The sequence below is a fragment of the Pinus tabuliformis genome, chromosome 3_2, assembly GCF_031772625.1.
Source record: "Pinus tabuliformis cultivar Carrire ecotype Pingquan chromosome 3_2, CPIR1, whole genome shotgun sequence".
Classification (NCBI taxonomy): Eukaryota; Viridiplantae; Streptophyta; class Pinopsida; order Pinales; family Pinaceae; genus Pinus; species Pinus tabuliformis.
In genome coordinates, this window is record NC_142302.1 from 1,170,100,894 (window position 1) to 1,170,120,951 (window position 20,058).

A 20,058-nucleotide genomic window follows, 5' to 3' on the forward strand; every position below is an offset into this window, starting at 1 on the left:
CAAGAATTAAGCCATCATCGCATATATATACGGATAACACAAAAAGGCATTATTACATATACACACACTAAAATCCACACAATATCAACACTGAACACACTTTATATTATACGCGATATGATTACAGATCTAAGGCATTTCAGCCTTGGGAGAAAATTCCCCTTCAACTGCATTTTGATCACTCTGTTCTCACAAATTTACTTTGTTCTCACTCTTTCCTATTGAACACGTAAGTTCATCATTTATAAACACATTGGATCGGATCACTAAAAGGATCCGATCAAATCCTCTCCATGAATCACTCAACTGTCCCTAATTCTCTCTACATGCATACATACATATGGCAGATTACATTAAATAAGTCTTCTAGAGACTTTATCTATTCTATCAAACTAGCTTTATTTTAATAGAAATATCCCATGTTTACTCTGATGGTCCACGTCGTCCTCCTTGCTCCGCTTTGGATTCCTTGTTTGATTAAGGGTGTCGAATGCTCCTGCATTAGGCTCAAGGATGTCATGTTTGTTCTAGGCGTAAAGAAAAATCTCATCTTTGTTGCAATTTTGGAAGACCATGGTTGTGAAGTGATATTAATCAAAGGAAAAGCGTTCCTAAGACACATAGCCACGGGACAAGTGAAGCAGATCAGGGTTCGTGTGAAGAACCTATATAACCTAGATATTGAAGACTATGTTGCATTCAGCACTAAGGCGGAGAAAGTGCAGGTCGCGATGTCGATGAACTTTGGCACAAAATACTTGGCCATTTGCATCATGGCACCTCAAATATTATACAAAAAATAACCACTAGCCTCCCTAAAGGAGCACTTAAGTAGTAGGATGTATGTGTAGGTTTTAATCCCGCACAAAAATTACCTGCATACAAATTCTAAAACACAAAAAATGAACAATGTGAAAGCATAACGCACAAAACACATATACAGAAAGATTTTCCCCTGGATCCCGAAACCGGGACTACTAGCTAGATTTTTTCATTATGTTCCTTTCAATGTTATAATACATATTTCTACATGCCTAAGCATCCAATACCATGGACCGATAACCATCGTGTCTAATACCATGGACCGAAAACCATCACGTCCAAAAACATGTGCGGAAATCATGCACAAAACCATAGGTGGGTTTTGACCCAAAGAATGCATTACTGTCCCAAGCTCCTTTGTTGTGATACATCCACCTCCATCCTTGTAAAAAAATCTAAAAGCCTCCTTGAACTTAGACATAACCTCCATCCCATATTCCTTTAGTAGATAAAACCCTTCTCTCATTTTCTGACCATGACAATCTACCCTCCATCCCATATTCTCTCACGATCCCTGTGTAAACCACCATTTCGTTCAAGGATGAGGATTTTGATGCCTACTCTAACCATATTTGTTAGATAGCTTGCCCCTTTTCTTGCTTATGGTTTTTTGAGTTGGCCTCCTCTAAATATTCCCTACTCTCCTTAAATTATTTGGAAGGTAGTCTTCGGCTGCTAACCACATTTTACCGGAGATCCTTGACATGTCCCTTGAAATTTTGATTCAGCCCCATGATCTATTTTATGCTAGTGAGTCGAAAGCTTTAGATTTCTTTTCCGCATATTCATTCATGACCAAGCACTATACCACTAGTTCTAAGAATCTTGTGGTTACTATCACCACAATAAATGTATATTGTATTTTAGAGGAGATAATAATTGTATATTTCCCTTTGGGACACTCAAAAAATATTTTGATGCACCCTATTTCTCTAACACTCTAGTCTACTTTATGACCTTAATTCCCATTCCATGTTCATCCATGTGGATGCACTTTATGATGTTATAGGACAACCTAATGTCCTTGTCAGCTCCCTCTCATCTTCCTTGCCATGTTTTCTAGGACTTGTGTAGCCAACAAGAAATTTGGGAGATGAATGACAACAAGGTATAAAATCAAGGGGTTTTCAAGTCATTTATTTAGGGTTCCCACTAGAATAGTCCCACCATATGATCCACCCAATCCCTAAATTGGGGTTTAGTTCTATTTCAATTAATTATTAGATGATCATGGTGGGCCATGATTCCAAGTTAAATGTTATGACTCTTCATAGGATATTATTGGAGATACTTTAGGAGACACCTCTTTGGCTAAAGGGTTAAGTAAGGATTTTGACTTCAATATCAAGACATCAACCATATCCTCAACATTTTTCCTATCAACCATATCCTCAACATATTGAACCAACAATCAAGAAGACAACTAAGGTGAAGCATGGGCATCCTCTCTCGCCCATGTTGTTCAGGATATATATCAATCTATGAATGCCTCTACACTCCACCAACTGTGCATCAATAAAAATTTTGGTTTCCCCCCTATCCACCAAGATGGATACACGTTGTCCCTGCTTTGTGCCTCTGATTGCCAAAATTTCAAAATTGGGATTTTCCATGTCAAAATTTTAATTCAAGATTGACCATGCATTGGAAGGCCATTAACACAATATTAGGACATAAAAAATGAATAATTGACACAATACCAAATACAATACATAAATTGAGTTTTATCTCACAAGGTATCTAGATGCTAATTGAGCAAGTTCACACGAAGAGAGAAAGGCAATGTCATGATACATTGTTCAATTTGTAATCAAGAGCATTATCTTGGATAAGGGAGAAGTAACATTTAGTTTCTTTCTCATATACAAACGAAAAATTATGAATCAATGTCAAATGCCTTTCGTGAAGAAATGTTGTTGTAAAGGGTGTTAGAAAGCTTGCATTGTAGGCAAGACCCTCACACCATACTAGATTGTGTTAACCATGTCTAGTGATCTTAAATTTCATGAGCATGTTCAATGAGTGACCATAAATAAGGGGTGTCAGAGTGGCTAATAATCATAGCTTATAGTGGATGTCTGTCATCATACATAACATTCATGGTCCAAGTCATTTGTTTGGTGCCCAATGTTAGTGAATCATTGCATTGCATCATGGTAACATATCTTGCCTTTTTTGAAGCAAAAATATATTGAAAATAAATTAAGTTATGTCTCATTCAAATGTTCAATATTGTTGTGTTGTGAGTGATTTGCATATTATATGTATCATATATCTATAATCACTTATTTCAAGCATACTTTAAGAGATAAAGGAAGAGGTGTAGGGCCTTGCCATAAGAAGGACTCCCACCAACTCCTCTCCTCGCAGCAATTTTTCAAATGTTAGCCCATAAATCAAACACATGCCCTTGTTTCTCTAGTTTGGAAACCCTTGGATGGATATGTCAATGAAATCCTCCCAACCAATGCTTTAAACATCTATTGAATGCCTTTGATTAGTATGTATAAATGATTTTGATTGATTCCTGGACAAGGGGGTGACAAGAACTTAGTTTTTTTTCACAAGCAAACGCCACCCAGAAAGATAAGGAATAATGTTAGCTCCATCCTAGATGCAGAAGGTGATAGACAAAGCACTCAAGAAGCCATTCGAAGCGTTGCTACAGATCACTATCGGGACTTGCTACAGATAGGCTTAGGATTTCTTTCATTTTGCTTGCATTTAGATTTAATTATACATTCCTAGAAGTCCTCTTATCAAAGGGGAAAAATTTAGTTGTGGCTTGGCTGAGCCCCAAATCAGCTTAAGGATCACTTTCTTGTGTGATCAGTAAGAGCGTTGATCTGATGTCTCTTCTCTATTGGTAAGTAAAAGCCACACTTTAAGCCATTAGTGAAATAAAGAAGGTAGCTGGACCTAGTTTAACCAGTCAGAACCACCATTTCAACTGAAAATGAGCTGCTTTAAGTTCCCGGCTAGGTGGTCTCCCTTATAATGTTCAGGCAGAGAATTTCGAGCCTTCAACAGGTACACAGACACAACTCACAACTATCGTGTGTACTCTCCATCTCTCAAGATGACAATGGTCACAAGAAATGTGAAGTTTGATGAGGAGAAGGCAATTAGGTGTTCTCCTAAGAGGGAGCTTCAATTGCAGCCTGATCAGGAGCTTTTCGCTCCAAAGGAAGAACCTCAAGAAGTTGTGGAGTAGCCACAAGCAAAGGAGCAGAGAGTGGAGACATCCAGAGAAGAAAGGAAGCAGACCAAGGAAGCTAACAAATTATTGCAGGATTCTTGAGAGAATGTGGGAGCACCCACATCACAGTGCAAGCAAAGGAGGTCATAGGATTAGTACACTGGGTACATGGCTTTGATGGGTAGCTAGTTGAGACATAAACATCTTCATTCGAGGAAGCAGTGCAATAACCAATATGGGTTGATGCTATGGTAGAGGAATGTGATTCCATTGTCAAAAATAGTGTTTTGGAATTGGTCCAAAGACCAACAAACACATCAGTGGTTGGTTTGAGATGGCTTTATAAGATAAAGCATGCATAAGACGGGAGCATAGAGAAACACAAGGCCTGATTTGTGGCCAAGGGGTTCTCTCGGGTGGAGGGAATTGACTATGAGGAGGCCTTTGCTCCAGTAGTAAGGTACTCATCCATCAAGTCAATTCTAGCACTGTTAGCACAAATGAGGTGGAAGATCCACCAAATTGATGTGAAGATAACATTCCTCAATGGAGTTATTGAGGAGGAGGTGTATATTGAGCAATCAAAGGGGTTTGAGACCTTCAACAGAGAGTCGCATGTGTGCAGACTCAAGCAAGTGTTGTATGGACTCAAACAAGCACCGCGTGATTGGTATACTAGGATCAAATAACTATCTCACTAGTTTGGGCTTCACAAAAACTGAAGAAGATGCAAACCTTTATCACATTGTGGTAGAAGGTAAATTATTGATTAATACAAGAAGGGTACCACCAACCACATTGTATAATGCCTCAATTAGCCCCTATTTGTGGTGCTAAAAATAGTTCTTAACTCGTGGGTAGGATATTTTTGGGTGGAAAAAATTACGAGAGTAGCTATGACTTTGTTGCCACATATTAAATGTTGGTCACTCAAAAAAAAGTTCCATAATTCAAACTCTAGGATGTGGTCCTATGATACTTAGGCTAACTTTGTGTTCCTTCAAGTGAGCATGCCAATATTATCTAGGAGGCACATTACAGTCATGTCTCATGGCACTTTGGTTTTGAGAATATGATAGTAGTAATTCAAAAATATTTCTACCAGCCAAATCTTCAATAGGTTGTCCATTGGTATATTAGATCATGCACTGCCTATGTCATTGTAAACCAACCATCAAGAAGTAGGGGTTGTACACTCCTTTAAATAGCCTAGGAAAGCCTTAGGATTTAGTCACTATGGATTAAATGCCATATTTTCCCTCCACCAAGCATGGTAATATTTGTGTCTTTTTGGACATCGATCAATTCTCTAAGATGGCCATTTTGGCACCATGCAAGAAGAGTATCAAAGTTGAAGCCTTTTTTGGGCCTTATACCACCATTTTTCAACCTTGTGACACCTAAAAACCTTTATGACTACTATTTTTTTCATTTAAATTATTAAAAAAGATTCATATTAATATCTAACATCTGTATTAGTTGTTGTTGATGACCAATATGGGATTAAAAGATATATCTTTGGCACTTTTTATGCACTAATTATTTATATACCTTTGAGGTAAGTGATTTAAACTTATACATACATACATACATACAAACATATATATATATATATATATATATATATATATATATATATATATATATATATATATATATATATATATATATATATATATATATATATATATAGTGATAGGTTAGTATATTTTAGGTCTATGTGGTGTGATTTTGCAGATACAAAGCTCAGACTTTCAATAATGGTCTTTGAAACTATTGGCGTTTTGAATCCAAAAGAGGCTCCATCTCCGGGACAATGGTTCAAAGAAAGAGGAGGCGAGTAAAATGTATAAGTATAAAAAGTAGGAGAGGAAATGGTTGGTAGATCTGTATATAGTGATAGGTTTCTCACTTGCATAGTGCATTATTAACCTGAAATCATGTCAACATCGTGCCATAGGGTTGATCCCTTCAAGTTGCATAATTTCCTTGTCTTATTTTTTGTGAGATGTAATTTGTTTTGTAGTGCCAACCCTTAATGGGTTACTTTAGTTAGAACTATTTTTTACTTATCTTTCAACCCATCAATATCTATCGAATCATTCTTGATATGTTACATTATTATCTTCTTATTGATTTCATCCCATGTCACTTCTAATTTCCAATTAATGAACTCCTTCAAGAAGTAAATTATACTCTTGTTATGATGATGATTTGATTGACATCCATTAAGATCATAATTTATCTACTTGACCTTAAAAAGAAAAGAGATAACCTAGATTATTTTAGAATATCATTTCTTGTTCAAAATGCATTAGGAAAAGCATTCCAAGATTACCATAGTTTTGATGAATTAGGAGCTTAGAAGGTTAGTGTTGTAACAAATATTTTGAAATCGAGTTCTAATTTGGGTGTAGTCATGACACTCTAGGAAAAAGTTCCTTTCATCTTCAACCCTCTTAGTGTCAGAGAGATGATAAGTTCTAGCATCACACTATATTTTGAGAAAGTGACTTTCATCTTCAACCTTCTTAATGTCACAAAGATGATAAACTCTAGCATCACAAGTGCCTTTCATCTTCAAACCTCTTAGTGTCACATAGATGATAAATTATAGCATCACACTATATTTTAGAAAGTTACTTTCATCTTCAACCCTCTTAGTGTGACAAATATAATAAATTCTAGCATCATAATATATTGTGGGAATAGTTCAATGCCCAACTTCATTGTGGAGCTTATAAAAGTTCATAAATGTTTTATAAATGTTGATTTTCTTGTTTGTACTAGTTAGAATTGAGAATTAACTACCTTCTTAAATATTATCTTAACTTTTATTTTCCAACTCTTTATTGCACCATAAAAATTTAAAATTAAAATATAACAATATTTTTAATGTCATCTATATAATAGCATATTTCTATATTCTCCAATTATTTAACACAATATCCACTTAATTTGGTAGCAATCAACTTTACAAACACTATGCTTTTGTAACAAACATTTACATCACTCTCCAAAATCTGAGTTTTTTTTTTTCTTTGGTATAACTAATAATAATGCATCGACTAATGTACTAAAAATAAATATTTCTACTCCATATGAGTCCCTTTTTTTTCAACATACCATTATAAATCATATTTGTATTATTTTCATGAAACTCAACTCACCTACTTAATCCATATATTACATACCTCAATATTATTATAATTATTTTCACCAACTTGACTCATGATTTAATCTACTAGTTGTCTACTTGGCCATTTAATGTCGTATGACAAGGTCTGTACACCATTGTACACATGGAGGGCAATGAACTTAATTTGTTTACGGTTTCATGTGAGGTGGTAGCCTACTTGCTTCCTCTGGCACTCCCTATACTTGATAGTTGTGCAATGAATAGCACAGACCCAATAATCCACCTACTCGTCACCCAATCCCATGTGAGAAGGTATGTGATGGCATGAATCTTCATGGTTACGGTTTCGAGGGTAAATCAATGGTTGTGTATCCTTGGCGCCATACCAACAACTCTAATGTATTAGGGTTAACCCTATCCTATTCCTGACCTCCTAAGTTCTCTTTTTTGCCCATTTTCCTCGTCCTCTTCCAATTTCGACAGAGCTATTGTTCCTTCACATTTCCAAACGCACATTCATAAACTTGTCCCTTTCCAGGGTCTGATTTGAGGTTAATTTCACCATTTCGAAATTGTTTTCCTACTCCATTGCTCAGGAATAGCCCTAGTTCACTGCGATGTTTGACAGTCATGGGTTCATTACCATTTCCCACCACTTACGAGAGAACTCTGAGCGAGGACATGGGGACAATGAAGGGTTGGTGTTCAGCTATGCGTTCACTTGACCTGGTTTCAGGTAATTTTTTCAAAATTATCTTTTTACTCAATTTTCCCCTGAAATCTCGTATCTTTCACTCTCGGGATTAAATTTCGGTTTGTTTTATTTCTTGTACAGGTGTTGTGGTGACCCAGGGCATCATTTTTCCCAATGACTCCACTACGCTTAAGATTTCCGCTTCCAACGCCCAGGTTAGTTTATTGGCTAAGCTTCTCCTGGTTTAAGATTGTTTTAGTCTATTTCCCTTATTTCCTTCAAATCTAACTAGTGAATTCTTTCCTTGAATCCAGGTGGGTCGTTAGCAACAAACCTCAGCAAGTTTATCCAGGTAATGGTTTTGGGATTTATTATTTGCATGCCATAATCTAGTTTGCTGGAAATATCTTACTTGAATGAGTCCAAGTTAATTGACACGTGTTTGTTTGGTCCTGACAGGTATGCTTTATACTGGAGTTTGGACTGGAAGATATCTATCACAACTGGCTTGCTCTGCACTAATTGTCACTTGTATGCTTCCAGGTTGGTTCCTTACTGGTTTCGACCTCCTCCACTCCATGGAGTTTGATTCTTGACATTACAATTTCTCCATTATTGTTGGTTCCTTACTGGTTTCGACCTCCTCCACTCCATGGAGTTTGATTCTCGACATTACAATTTCTCCATTATTGTTCTGCTAAGTTTTTCCCTAAGGGCCCTCAAACTGTAGGACCCTGGCAAGTTACAGTTACCATTTTCTCTCACAAGCACTACATACAATAGTGATGACTATAGAGCCTCTGTTGAGGGCTAAATCAGTATTGTTAGATTCTAAATCAGTACTGTTAGTATTTCAGGTGAATTTAGACACTTTTAACACTCCTTAGGATAGCATCTTGCACTAACTTTTCCCATTTCTACTATCCCTAAGAACTATTTAGAAATTCCAAGAAAGCACTATGAAAGTAGTGTTCATTCAACATCACAATGTTCTGCCATTAATTTTTTCATCAATTCAGGGTTACTTTGAGTCAGAGGGTATTTATCTACCATATAACTGACACTCAACAAACGTGTATATACTATAGACTCTTGAACAAATTTCCTTCCAAGGGTATTGAAAGAGATTATATTGAACATTTTTCCTACCCCCTATTTACTGAACAACAGTGCCACTATGACCAAACAGGACCTTGAAATGATTTTTAGGAGCCATAACAGCTTTCCCTTGAAAAACATCCTTTTCACATATGAAAAATGCTGCTCACAAATGAATTTTATCTCTTTTGAAATCTATTATTTATGGAATGACATACACAGAAAACTTGAAATTAATATGGTGCTAACAACATTGACAATAGTAATTCAGTAATAACAGCAGAAATATTTCAGCAATATTCAGCAGTACATTCAATAACCGATTTTAGGGTACCGACAACAGAAAGTCTAGCTGTAGTTTCTGGTAGCATCACCTAAATTCTCGCAGTACAACACATATGATTGAAACTCTTCTTGGAAAGGTATGGATGCCAATTTGGGCTAAATGCAAGGCAGTATGGATGTTGTGCCTGGCCAAATTTGTCTCTTACAGACTACCACACAATCATGCATTTGCAAAAGGCCTCTACTATAAAGCCTAAGAGCCCTTTTTTTAGCTAATGATCCTAGTTTAGCTTCTTTTATCTTTTGATTGTGGATATCTGGAATTTACATAAAAAGCTCCATTGGCTAACAGAAAAGTACAACCGTCTGAGATAAAATTTATCTTAACATAAAGTATATTCACTAACAGGAAAATATAAACAACAAAATTTCTAATGACCCACAAAGTGTATCAACAACCAACATTGATGCGGTTATCTTTAGATATTACAACAATAAATGCTGTCGTCCAAATAAAAAATAGTTGTAACTTGTCCAAAAGAGTTCAGCCTGCCAAAAATTGAATGGTTCTGTTCAATAATAATAAATTTCTGGAACTGAAATATACTGCCCAACTCCAAATTTAGCTGTTCACTAGGGAAAATTTTACACACTTTGGAAAATATTGCCCACAAGCTACTTCTGACCTTTGGTAAAAGTAAAAATTATGTCGATAAATGAATAGTAGACAAGGGAAATTGTTTATGGGTTTTATGGTCTCAAATTTTATCACAGATGTTTGATGTAACTAGAAGTCTCTTTACATGTAGTTTCTTAATGTTTTTGGACAGACATGGTTGTCCTCTCGTCTTCGTGTGTCCTCTTGTTCATATGCATGGGCAGGTCCCATACAGTGGAATGTACTTCAGGTATGCATTTTGCTGTACGTTCGATGGGACATTTCCATTTTGGCTCCATGGCTCCTGGGCATACATATCCATTTTTCTTTGCTTATGCCCACACCGAAATGCTGTCACATATTATTAGTGATCAGTCTGGCGGACTTTATAATGTGCCCTCAAAGTATTGATACCACTGTTTACTTTGTATCTTTATGATACAATCACTTTTATAAATTATGATGATAAATTTTAATTTTTGTTGACCTCCAATTTAAATTTTCTATTTTTTTTTTAATTATTATGTTTATAGCTATCCCTTGCACCTTTCTTTTTCATGGAAATCCTTGCGGGATCCTATCCCTTTGTTGAGAATCCTTCTGGAGAGTGGTTCAATCACCAGCCACTATAGTGGCTGGTAACCACAAGGCACTAGATTTGATTTGAATTTGTTACCTAAGTCTTCCCCTAGGAAAGCTACATTAGACAGATTGTTCAACAGATTTTGATAACCTTTGAGGCTGAATGCTGTTCTCTCCATCTATTTGTACAGTCTCTATTACACGTCCATCTCTATTATCATACAAGTATTATGATCTAAATGACCCAGACAATTCTTTTTCACTTTCTACCATTTGATAGCTATTATGGCCATCGTAATCATTTTTACCTTGTTGCATTTTGGTGTGTCATTTATATGTTTTCTTTTAAGCAGTCATAATTGTTTCATATTTTCTTCAATTATAGTTTGATATACATAAACCCCGCTGACTGAAAAAACTGCTATGATCAAATCCATGTGTGCTAATAAATTATAAATTTATATGTTTCACTTTTAGAAAAGAAAAATTAATCAGCAGTTAGAGGAGACCTTATATATGCTGTTTTGGGACTTTGAAATTGCCTTTGGCACAGTTCCCAAAATTAACTCATGGAAAAATTAAGCACACCCATGGGCCTCAGATCTCCAACAGCTAGAATATATGGGAGAGTAACGGGCAGAATTAAAACTTGCAAGGGATGGGCAGAAAAAAATTGCTTGTAACATAGGGGTCAAATGGGGGTGCCCAAACCTTGTCTGGAATATATATTTACTAACTAGGGCAATGCCTTGTAGAGGAAGACTAAGGTGGAGTTGACCTTGCAAGGATGGTCATCATTCAAATTGATGCAGATGACTTCATCTTGTTGGCCAAAAATTTCAACAACCTCAACAATCAGTGTGGAGATCTCAGACTTCTCAGACAATTTGGGCCACTAACACAGGCCCATTTAAATTGACTGATGACATGTATTTCAAGTTTTTTGAACTTAAGGGTCTACATCTCCACTGTACAAAGTTTGTTCTGCTGGTGGTAGATATGAAGAGCATTGTCCAAAGTTCTATTCTGTTTACTGGACTAAGTCGTAAAGTGGAACTGTGGAGCCTTGCCCTGCTGAAGGAAGGACTGTGTTCCTCCTTAGCAGCTTTCTGCTCTACCTCTAACAACATGGTTTTGAGAGTGAAGAACATTTCCTCTAGAAGGCTTTCCAAGAAAAACCTTGTGGGATCCAACACCCTTGTTTAGAATATCTAGATGGAGGGTGGTTCAATCACTAAACACAATAGTGGCTGGTAACCGAGGGACTTGACTAGGTTTAAACCTGTGACCTATGGCTTTTTTGTCAACAACATGCCTTGAGTGTATATTTCAACCAATTGAGCTAATGCTTGGGGCTTGCCTCTCTATCTATTATCAATATATGTGGTTTTATTGACTTGAGATGGGAGAAAGCACCGAGGAGGGGAGCTTGGGACAGGACCCTTTTTCTTATTGTATTACCAACTGCAGACATTTTTTATGCAATGAATTGTCATTGCCTATCTTGCCCCCCAATGAGGAGCTGCAGTAATGGCTCTTTTGGCATTGCCAGGTACTGACATTTATGATATTATCAACTGCAACTTGATATTTTTCCCTACAATTAGGAGCTGCTTGGTATTCCTTTTGACATCATAAGGACAATCCATATTTGCTAAATATTTTTTTTGTGTTTATTCTGAATGTTTGATCTTCTTGTTCTATCTAGTCAAGCTCCACGTTCAACGCCACAATCTTTAGTTTTCATTGAATTAATCTCTTCACTGTCTCATTCTGCATTAGATGCATCATGCATTAGAAGATTTTTTTTAATGCAGTGATGAAAGGTTTTGCATCTTAACAGATCTCCACACTTTCATGTTTTGTATGAGCTATGAAAATTCAACTAAGTTGTTTAGCTGTAAAAGATGGATCAGTCTTGTATGACCTTTTTGTTCTTTGTTTTCAAGGTTCTGATATGTTTATAGCTTGTACTGAAGCACAAGAAGGGAGCTGAAATCAACCAGTTTGTTCAATCACTTTAACTGCAGAGGCCTTCTAGGGCTTTCTGTGATAATTTTAGCTTTGCATTATTATGGAGGGCAGGATTCCTACATCCACATGTTGCAGTAACTGGATGTCTATTCTCATGGTTTTTGGCGATGTACCCCAAATTACATGAATTTAAGCCAGTCAGTTTGTAATCCTGATTGAAATGAGGACGGGTGTACACCAGCAATTCCAATAGTGAATATCTCGAGGAGACCCTTGTTTGCCTTCATGCTTGTACAAAATTTTTGCATAGTGCGCACATAGTTTCTGACTTATCTATTTGCTACTAAATTTTCTTTTTCAACTTGTCCTTCCTGAAGGTAAATAAAGCCTTTGGGAAAAGGAAAATAACAACAGCATGACTGTCCACTCTTTTGTTACACACTACTTATAGTTTAATAGTGAGTTCTTTAAATTTCAAAAAGCTCTAATTATTGAATTATTCTATTAAGTGTACCTCTCATCACACGAGCCAATAGTGTATTTAATGTTGTAATTCAGGTTTTGGAAGATTGGTCTTTAGTTGCACAATAAGAATTAAGGTCCTCTTATGGTCCATTTTTATGAGAAACTTTGTATGATTTTAGAGGTTTGTGATATGTTGTACTGTAGCATCCATCCATGTTCAAGTTGTTCACGTTAAATCCTAATCCATGTTTTGTGTAGTCTAGTTATCTGCTTGATTCTGTTTTATCTAGCATCTCCTTTGGTTGCTTTTCCTCCATTCTGCATTGATATACATTATTTTGCACATATCTTACCCCATTGTCACCTTAAATGGAGTGGGAAACTATTCTCAAAATGTGATGTGTATTAGATAATAAGAATAGTAGTTATGAAATTCTAGGAAACAAGGCATGCGTCTATTCAATTAGTGATAGTATAATTAGCATATTGTGTGTATTCAATTAGTGTTATCAAGCTGGCTAGTCTTATACTCTATGTACAAGCTTTCAGTTATGTAACAGGTTTGAACCAATGCTATTATTTATGGTAAATGAATCCAATCAATTTACATGGTGTTTCTTTGAACAAATGCTATTATTTACGGTAAGTGAATCCAATCAATTTACATGGTTAAGTCACTCTTAAACTATAACCAGTAGTTACACATCCTCTTTTTTGTTTATAACGAAGTTGGGATAAGTCACTCTTAAACTATAACCAGTAGTTACACATCCTCTTTGTTGTTTATAACAAAGTTGGGATTGTCTAGAAATGCCCAACGAAGTGAATGATAAAAGAATAATTCAAGTCGAAATGGGTTTTTATAGGAATCAAGAGGGTTGTTATAGGAATTAAGACCATGATAGCTACTAATACACATCCATAAACCAACTATTTGACGAAGGGTTTACAAGAAAAAGTTAAAGAGTCTCACTCTAGATCTGGGAATATACTCTAGATCTGGGAATATTGAAGATTCCTCCGAAACTCCATGGTCAACTCCGGTTTATTTTTTACAAGTCTGCATGTAATAAAAATGAGCTCTCCTTTTCTTGGGTGGAAAGTGATGGTCTCTGTTATTTTTGCAACTTTATTATTATTGGAGTCTATTGGAGGTTTTCCAATTTCTGCTAAAGCTGTATGAATTTTTATGTCTTTCTAGGTAATAATTGGCTCACAAGAACTCAAGGCAAACCATGCTATTGAGCAAATTTTGGAGATTGTTTCTGAACATGAGAAGTATACAAGGTGCAGTTTATCCTTCCTAGGTGTTGTTTATAGTATATACTGACTATCATTTTTCTTTTTAACTGTGCAAATGCACCCATGAATTAAGACATTTCTCTTTCAGGTTAATACATCTCTTAGAGGAGATCGTGGATGGTAGCCTCTTGCTTATCTTTTTGGAAACTAAAAAAGGTTGTGACCAAGTTACTAGGAAACTTCGTATGGATGGATGGCCAGCACTATCAATTCATGGAGATAAAAGCCAAGCTGAGAGAGACTGGATCTTATCAGAATTTAAGGCTGGAAAGAGCCCTATTATGACTACTACTGATGTTGCTGCACGAGGCTTGGGTATGTAGAAATTGATGTATTAAAGAATCGAAAGTTCACTTTTTGTACACCATAATGTTTACAAGGTTGTTTTTTATTACCTATTCACGATTCATCTCTTTATTTTTTAGAATAGAGGAGGTTGATTATACGATCAGCTATGTAGATTCCAAACTTCTTGCCTTTAGCTCCAGGAGTTGAATTGACGTGTTATTGGGGATCAGAACTGAAATTATTTGATATTTTCAATGGGCTAGTCGTTACAAGTTGGGTGGACGGGTGCAGAAATAATGCATTGATTGAAATTTAGGGGGTTGATTTTTTCAAGTTGGGGATTTTGGGCTGCTAGTGGTTATTCCGAAGCATGGATTGTAGCTTGGCGACAGTTGAATACAACTCCTATGTTTGATGGCAGGGAACCTCGTTGCCACCGCCATTGCTCTGGTCCAAATTTATGGAGCTGGATTTCTAGTGCAACCTGATTGGCTTTTGCATCATGTGACCTTTCTCCCGTACGTGGCAGATTTTGTTGTAGTATACTGTCAGATGGCAAGCCTTTCTTGGACTGTGTAGTAGGAATTGCATTATTGAAGCATGGTTTCTTATTTCATGGTTATTGTTCTATTATTTTGTCTTGCATATGTACATTTAATTAGGGCCATACCTATATCACCCAATTGGATCTACTTGGGAAACATAGAAAGCCAATACTATTAAATCAGGCCTGTAGTCTGAGAGTTCATTTATGCATCAGGTATATTTTATGTTGGGTGCAGGGATAGAATATACTACATCTATTGCCAAATATAACATTTTTCTTCTTAGTAATAGAGAGAGATGACCTATTTTCCATCTAGTGATCGTTATTGGTGCTTCTTTTACTTATAAGATAGAGATGCTTGCAGTCCTCTCTTATTCTATATATGCATGTATCAGCCATTCACATTGATTATTTTTGGGCATCAATTATATCCATGTAATTCTTTTCTTCCTCCTGGCATAATGTTTTGGGTATGAACTATAATTGACAATCTTGTACAAATAAGATCAAGTTCTTGAATTCCATTAATTAGTCATGTGTACTTGTACAACTAAGATGATATGCTTAGGCCCTCTTATTATATTTTGATTACAAGTCTAGTTTGACCTTTTGACACATTCTCTGTTTCATCAGACAATATCGATTTTACGTATTGTTTTAAAATTTCATATCATTAATCATCTCATTTTTTTTCGACCTGTCAGGCCGTCAAATGATAGAGCATACAAAGAGGCTAGTTGAAGAAAGGTTCACAATAGTTGGTGGTCACCAATACAATGCTGAGGTAGGCTATTATTTAGAAACTAAAGGCATTTGTAACCTTTGAACTGGATCAGTAATGACAGGAAGTAAACTTGTTGTATTCATGATAGTCCAAGTTCTTGAAATCATAATGGGTGGTCTGATCCTAACCAAGATTTCTATTGTAAAGCTTGATGTTATATTTTTATATTTGAATCTAGGTTGTATATGGAGATACAGATTCGGTTATGATACAGTCTGGTGTACCAAATATAGAAGAGGCCATGATGCTAGGGAGGGAAGCCTCAGATTATATTAGTGGTACATTTACAAAGGTACAGTGTCAAGAATTTTAAATATTTGTGAAGCCTCTAGAGTTGTTAATGATGTTTTTGTAGGGATGAATGTTTTAATATCACCTTTATTTTTTAAAACTAATCTTCTTTTGACATTCCACTTCCATGAGATCTTTGTAAATATGCACAGGACAAGATGATTAGTTATGCTTTTCTGTGGCTTATCTGCATCTGTTTGGTGCATCTTTGGCATCTAATAAGTGCGTTATTTAACATATGATTTTATGCAGCCTATTAAACTAGAAATTGAAAAAATATACTACCCATACTTGTTAATCAGCAAGAAAAGATATGTTGGGTTGTTGTGGACAAAGCCAGATGCTTATGAAAAAATGGATACTAAAGGTGACAAACCTAATCTTTTTGTTTCAAAAATAGGCCTTAGTGTTTGTGAAGGCTCAAAATGCTCTTAGAAAAATAATTTATTTGATGCCTTCTTAATTATTAAATATTCCTGATCTTTTAAATATTCCATATCAACAGGCATTGAAACAGTGCGAAGGGACAATTGCCTGCTGGTGAAGAACTTGGTTACAGAGCGCCTTCACAAAATACTCATTGATCGTGACATACCTGGTGCAGTGCAGCATGTCAAGAACACTATTTCTGACTTGTTAATGAACAAAATGGATTTGTCACTTTTGGTGATAACTAAGGTGAGAACAATGAATTCTTCTACATGTTTATGAATTTGTTTGACCATTTGTTACTTTTGAAATGGAGAAAACATGATAAGGGGGAAGAGGAGATTTACATTGCGAGCAAGTCACTTATTACATATTCCTGGTTTCAAGTGTTAGAAATATATACTATATACCTACTTCGGGACATTTCACATGATTTTACAACTTTTAACTTTACTTGAATTCTCATAAAATTGTGAATTTTTCAAATAGCTTTTTAACTTATCTGCATCCATTTAGATTATTATTCTTTTGATATACATGTAATTACATTTGGCTTTGGAAAAAGAACCTAATTTACATTGTATGCCGTTTTATTCGTTATATATATATGAATTTGAGGTCTTCATTTTTACAGATTTGAAAGGCTGTCAAGGAGGTCATGACTGCTTAGGTACAAAAGGTGTTCTTCGAGTAAGCCTGGGCTGCTTTGTATCCAATTTTAAAATTTATATGCCTTACAAGTTGTTTGGCTTTTAAGCACGTTGGATACCGGATTCTAATTTCGTGTCATGAGCTTTTTATGTTTGAAGTGGCATCATGTCTTTCACAGAAGGTAAATCCAGATCAGTATCAAGGTCTGAATTTTCATGCAAAACTAACCACCCATTGGTTACAAACCAAATTATTTCTGGGGGCTTTAACATGCAAGTGGCCTTGGCAATTTTCAAATGCATAACCATGGCAACATAACTTACATAAAATCATATCTGCGTATCGATGCCATTTGACTATAAGTGGCACATGCATCTCGGGCACTTCGTGCGATGTCAAGCACATTATTTTCCCCAACAGTAATGGACCATAGCGATAGGCCTCTGGAGTCTGAACTGTTTACCTTAACATCACCTCAGATATTTTATTTCGCTATGTTTCTTACAACAGTTGGAACTATGAAGTTGCTTGAATGTCGTGACTCGTGAAATTCAGGATGGTGGCCCTTGAAGAGCCTTATGTAGATTGCTCTGATGGTGATCCCCTTTTTTATTCCATCTGCTTTTATTCAATTCTATGGTGAGTTTACTTAAAATGATTCTCAACAATCTATTTCAATACCAAATCTGGTTCAAATTACCAATTCTTACTCTGTTTCTACTTAAATTAGACAGGTTTCATGACTTTGTGGCAAATTGCAATTAGACATCAAAATTGTCCAAACATGGACTTCATAAAATGACATATCATAAACTAACGTCTTTGTAACTGTTGATGCAGGTGAAGTTGTTAGATTTCGTGCCAGGTATGCTTCTCTTATTTCATGTTTTTTGGATACAATGTGCCTTTTAAGTACAAAAACAATCTGCTTGGATAAATTAACTTCTGGAGAATCAATTTTACATTTGTTTATTTGTAGAAAACAGTTGATGAAAAATCCAGGGGTGGGAGTTGTTGATATTTTCATGCAATGTTTCACTAGTTGAATGATATCTAAGAGATCCCCTGTACAGCAATCACCTACGTCATCAAAATGTCTCCCTACATTCTATACTTGGAAGGGATTTAGTCAATATTTATTGCTAGCAATGGGAGGAAGAAGTGTCAAGGGAGGCTCTTATACAATTGAAGAGAATCAAAACATGACAATATATAATATATCTGCATTTTTAATCTCATCTTGAGAAAAATTGATTACTGTTTAGCTGCAGCAGAAACAGATGTTTGCAGGTCATATCCTTTATCAAGGCTATCAACATATTCTTAAGGGCATTGTTGTTTTCCTGTGCTAACAATCTCTTTGTTGAGTCAGGGTCTGACAAAGACTGGAGATGACTATGTAGTCAAGGCAGCACACGTGGAACTAGCTGAGCGCATGCGAAAGGTAAATACTGGAAATAACTTCTCAGAACAAGTATAATGAATGGTGTATTTCCTTCTGGTTCCATTTCAATCCTATCTCTCTATTTTTATTACTGCAGTGCATCTAAAGACTCTTGTAATATTTTGCTTTTTATTGACAATGAGTCCATTGTTGGATTTTTTAAATTGATGTCGTGTTTTAAATCCAAGTTGCCCCTGGTTTATAGAGGGATGCTACAACTGCTCCAACTGTGGGTGATCATGTTCCATATGTCATCATAAAGGCTGCAAAAGTTGCCAAGGTAATAATTAACCCCTTCTGTGCCCAGCGTAAGTCTCGATATTGTACTAAAAAATGGTTATTTTAATTATTTTGTTATGTTTTATTTGGAGGCATAATTTGCAGAGGGATTATGGATATAATGACTAATGTGTTTACTTGGGCTCAGGCATATGAGAAATTTGAGGATCCAATCTACGTACTGGAGAATAACATCCCTATTGATCCACAACATTATCTGGAGAATCAACTGAGCAAGGTGAAAGACCAAAGCATCATCACTTGAAGTTTATGCTCTTTTTGAAAATTTCACCAGTGTTTCAAATATATCTTGATAGATAGTAATTCTTTCCAGCTAAGTGTTTTTGATTAGTGCCTGCTTTTTCTCTGTAGCCATTGTTGAGAATATTTGAGCCCATTTTGAAGAATGCAAGCAAGGAGCTTCTTCATGGTAGTCACACACGAGCAGTTTCCATATCAACTCCTTCAAATAGTGGAATTATGAAATTTGCCAAGAAACAACTCAGTTGTATGGGTTGTAAAACACCTATCAGGTATTTAGTTAATACAAGTAGAGGATGTCCTGCATGTGGTTTCCTTGCTTATAGTAGTGCACAATTGAGAGTAACTATTATTTCAGTTTGGCACTTTAGAAAGCTACTAGGGTTCATCTTTTTGATGTGGAAAAATATACGAGGTTGCATGATTCCATGCCTACTCTCCTTGTAAGAAGTTGTCTAGCTTTCTTATAATAATAATCTCTGGTTAGGTTGCTTCATACTGAAATTCATGATGTTACCTGATTTCATGTTGCCATTGTAGCAAAGAAGATCAGACACTTTGTTCACATTGCAAAGGAAGAGAAGCAGAATTGTATCAGAAAACAATTGCAAATGGTAAGATGGTATTCTAATACCATTACTCTTTATTTGGAGAATTTAAAGTAGGCCTTGTGTCTATTGTTATCACCTAGATTTTCTATCATATGACACTAATATTTGATCAATGTCAGTGAGGGAATTAGAAATTCTCTTTGGTAAACTATGGACACAATGTCAGCGGTGCCAAGGCTCTCTGCACCAAGATGTTCTTTGCACAAGGTTTTTGAATGCTATATTTCAAGTATTACATTTTCATAACATGATTTA

General features: G+C 35.8%; 1 protein-coding gene across 1 annotated transcript; it reads left to right on the forward strand.

Annotated features, from left to right (window-relative positions):
• Positions 1-7,790: 7,790 nt before the first annotated feature.
• Positions 7,791-19,823, forward strand: LOC149184873 (DNA polymerase delta catalytic subunit-like). The gene is made up of 15 exons (XM_089415467.1): positions 7,791-7,896; positions 7,996-8,069; positions 14,118-14,203; positions 14,307-14,533; positions 15,758-15,837; positions 16,016-16,129; positions 16,381-16,495; positions 16,634-16,806; positions 18,049-18,073; positions 18,474-18,490; positions 18,581-18,652; positions 18,858-18,932; positions 19,080-19,169; positions 19,304-19,464; positions 19,733-19,823. Exons 1-15 carry the CDS (start codon positions 7,791-7,793, stop codon positions 19,821-19,823), a joined length of 1,506 nt encoding a protein of 501 aa, XP_089271593.1.
• Positions 19,824-20,058: the final 235 nt, after the last annotated feature.

Bases quoted from the DNA above. Each gene is read 5' to 3' on its own strand.
- LOC149184873 (XM_089415467.1), top strand. From the start codon at position 7,791: ATGGGTTCATTACCATTTCCCACCACTTACGAGAGAACTCTGAGCGAG. The intron at 7,897-7,995 runs GTAATTTTTTCA...TTTCTTGTACAG, and splicing joins TTCACTTGACCTGGTTTCAG to GTGTTGTGGTGACCCAGGGC. The intron at 16,496-16,633 runs GTGACAAACCTA...CCATATCAACAG, and splicing joins TGAAAAAATGGATACTAAAG to GCATTGAAACAGTGCGAAGG.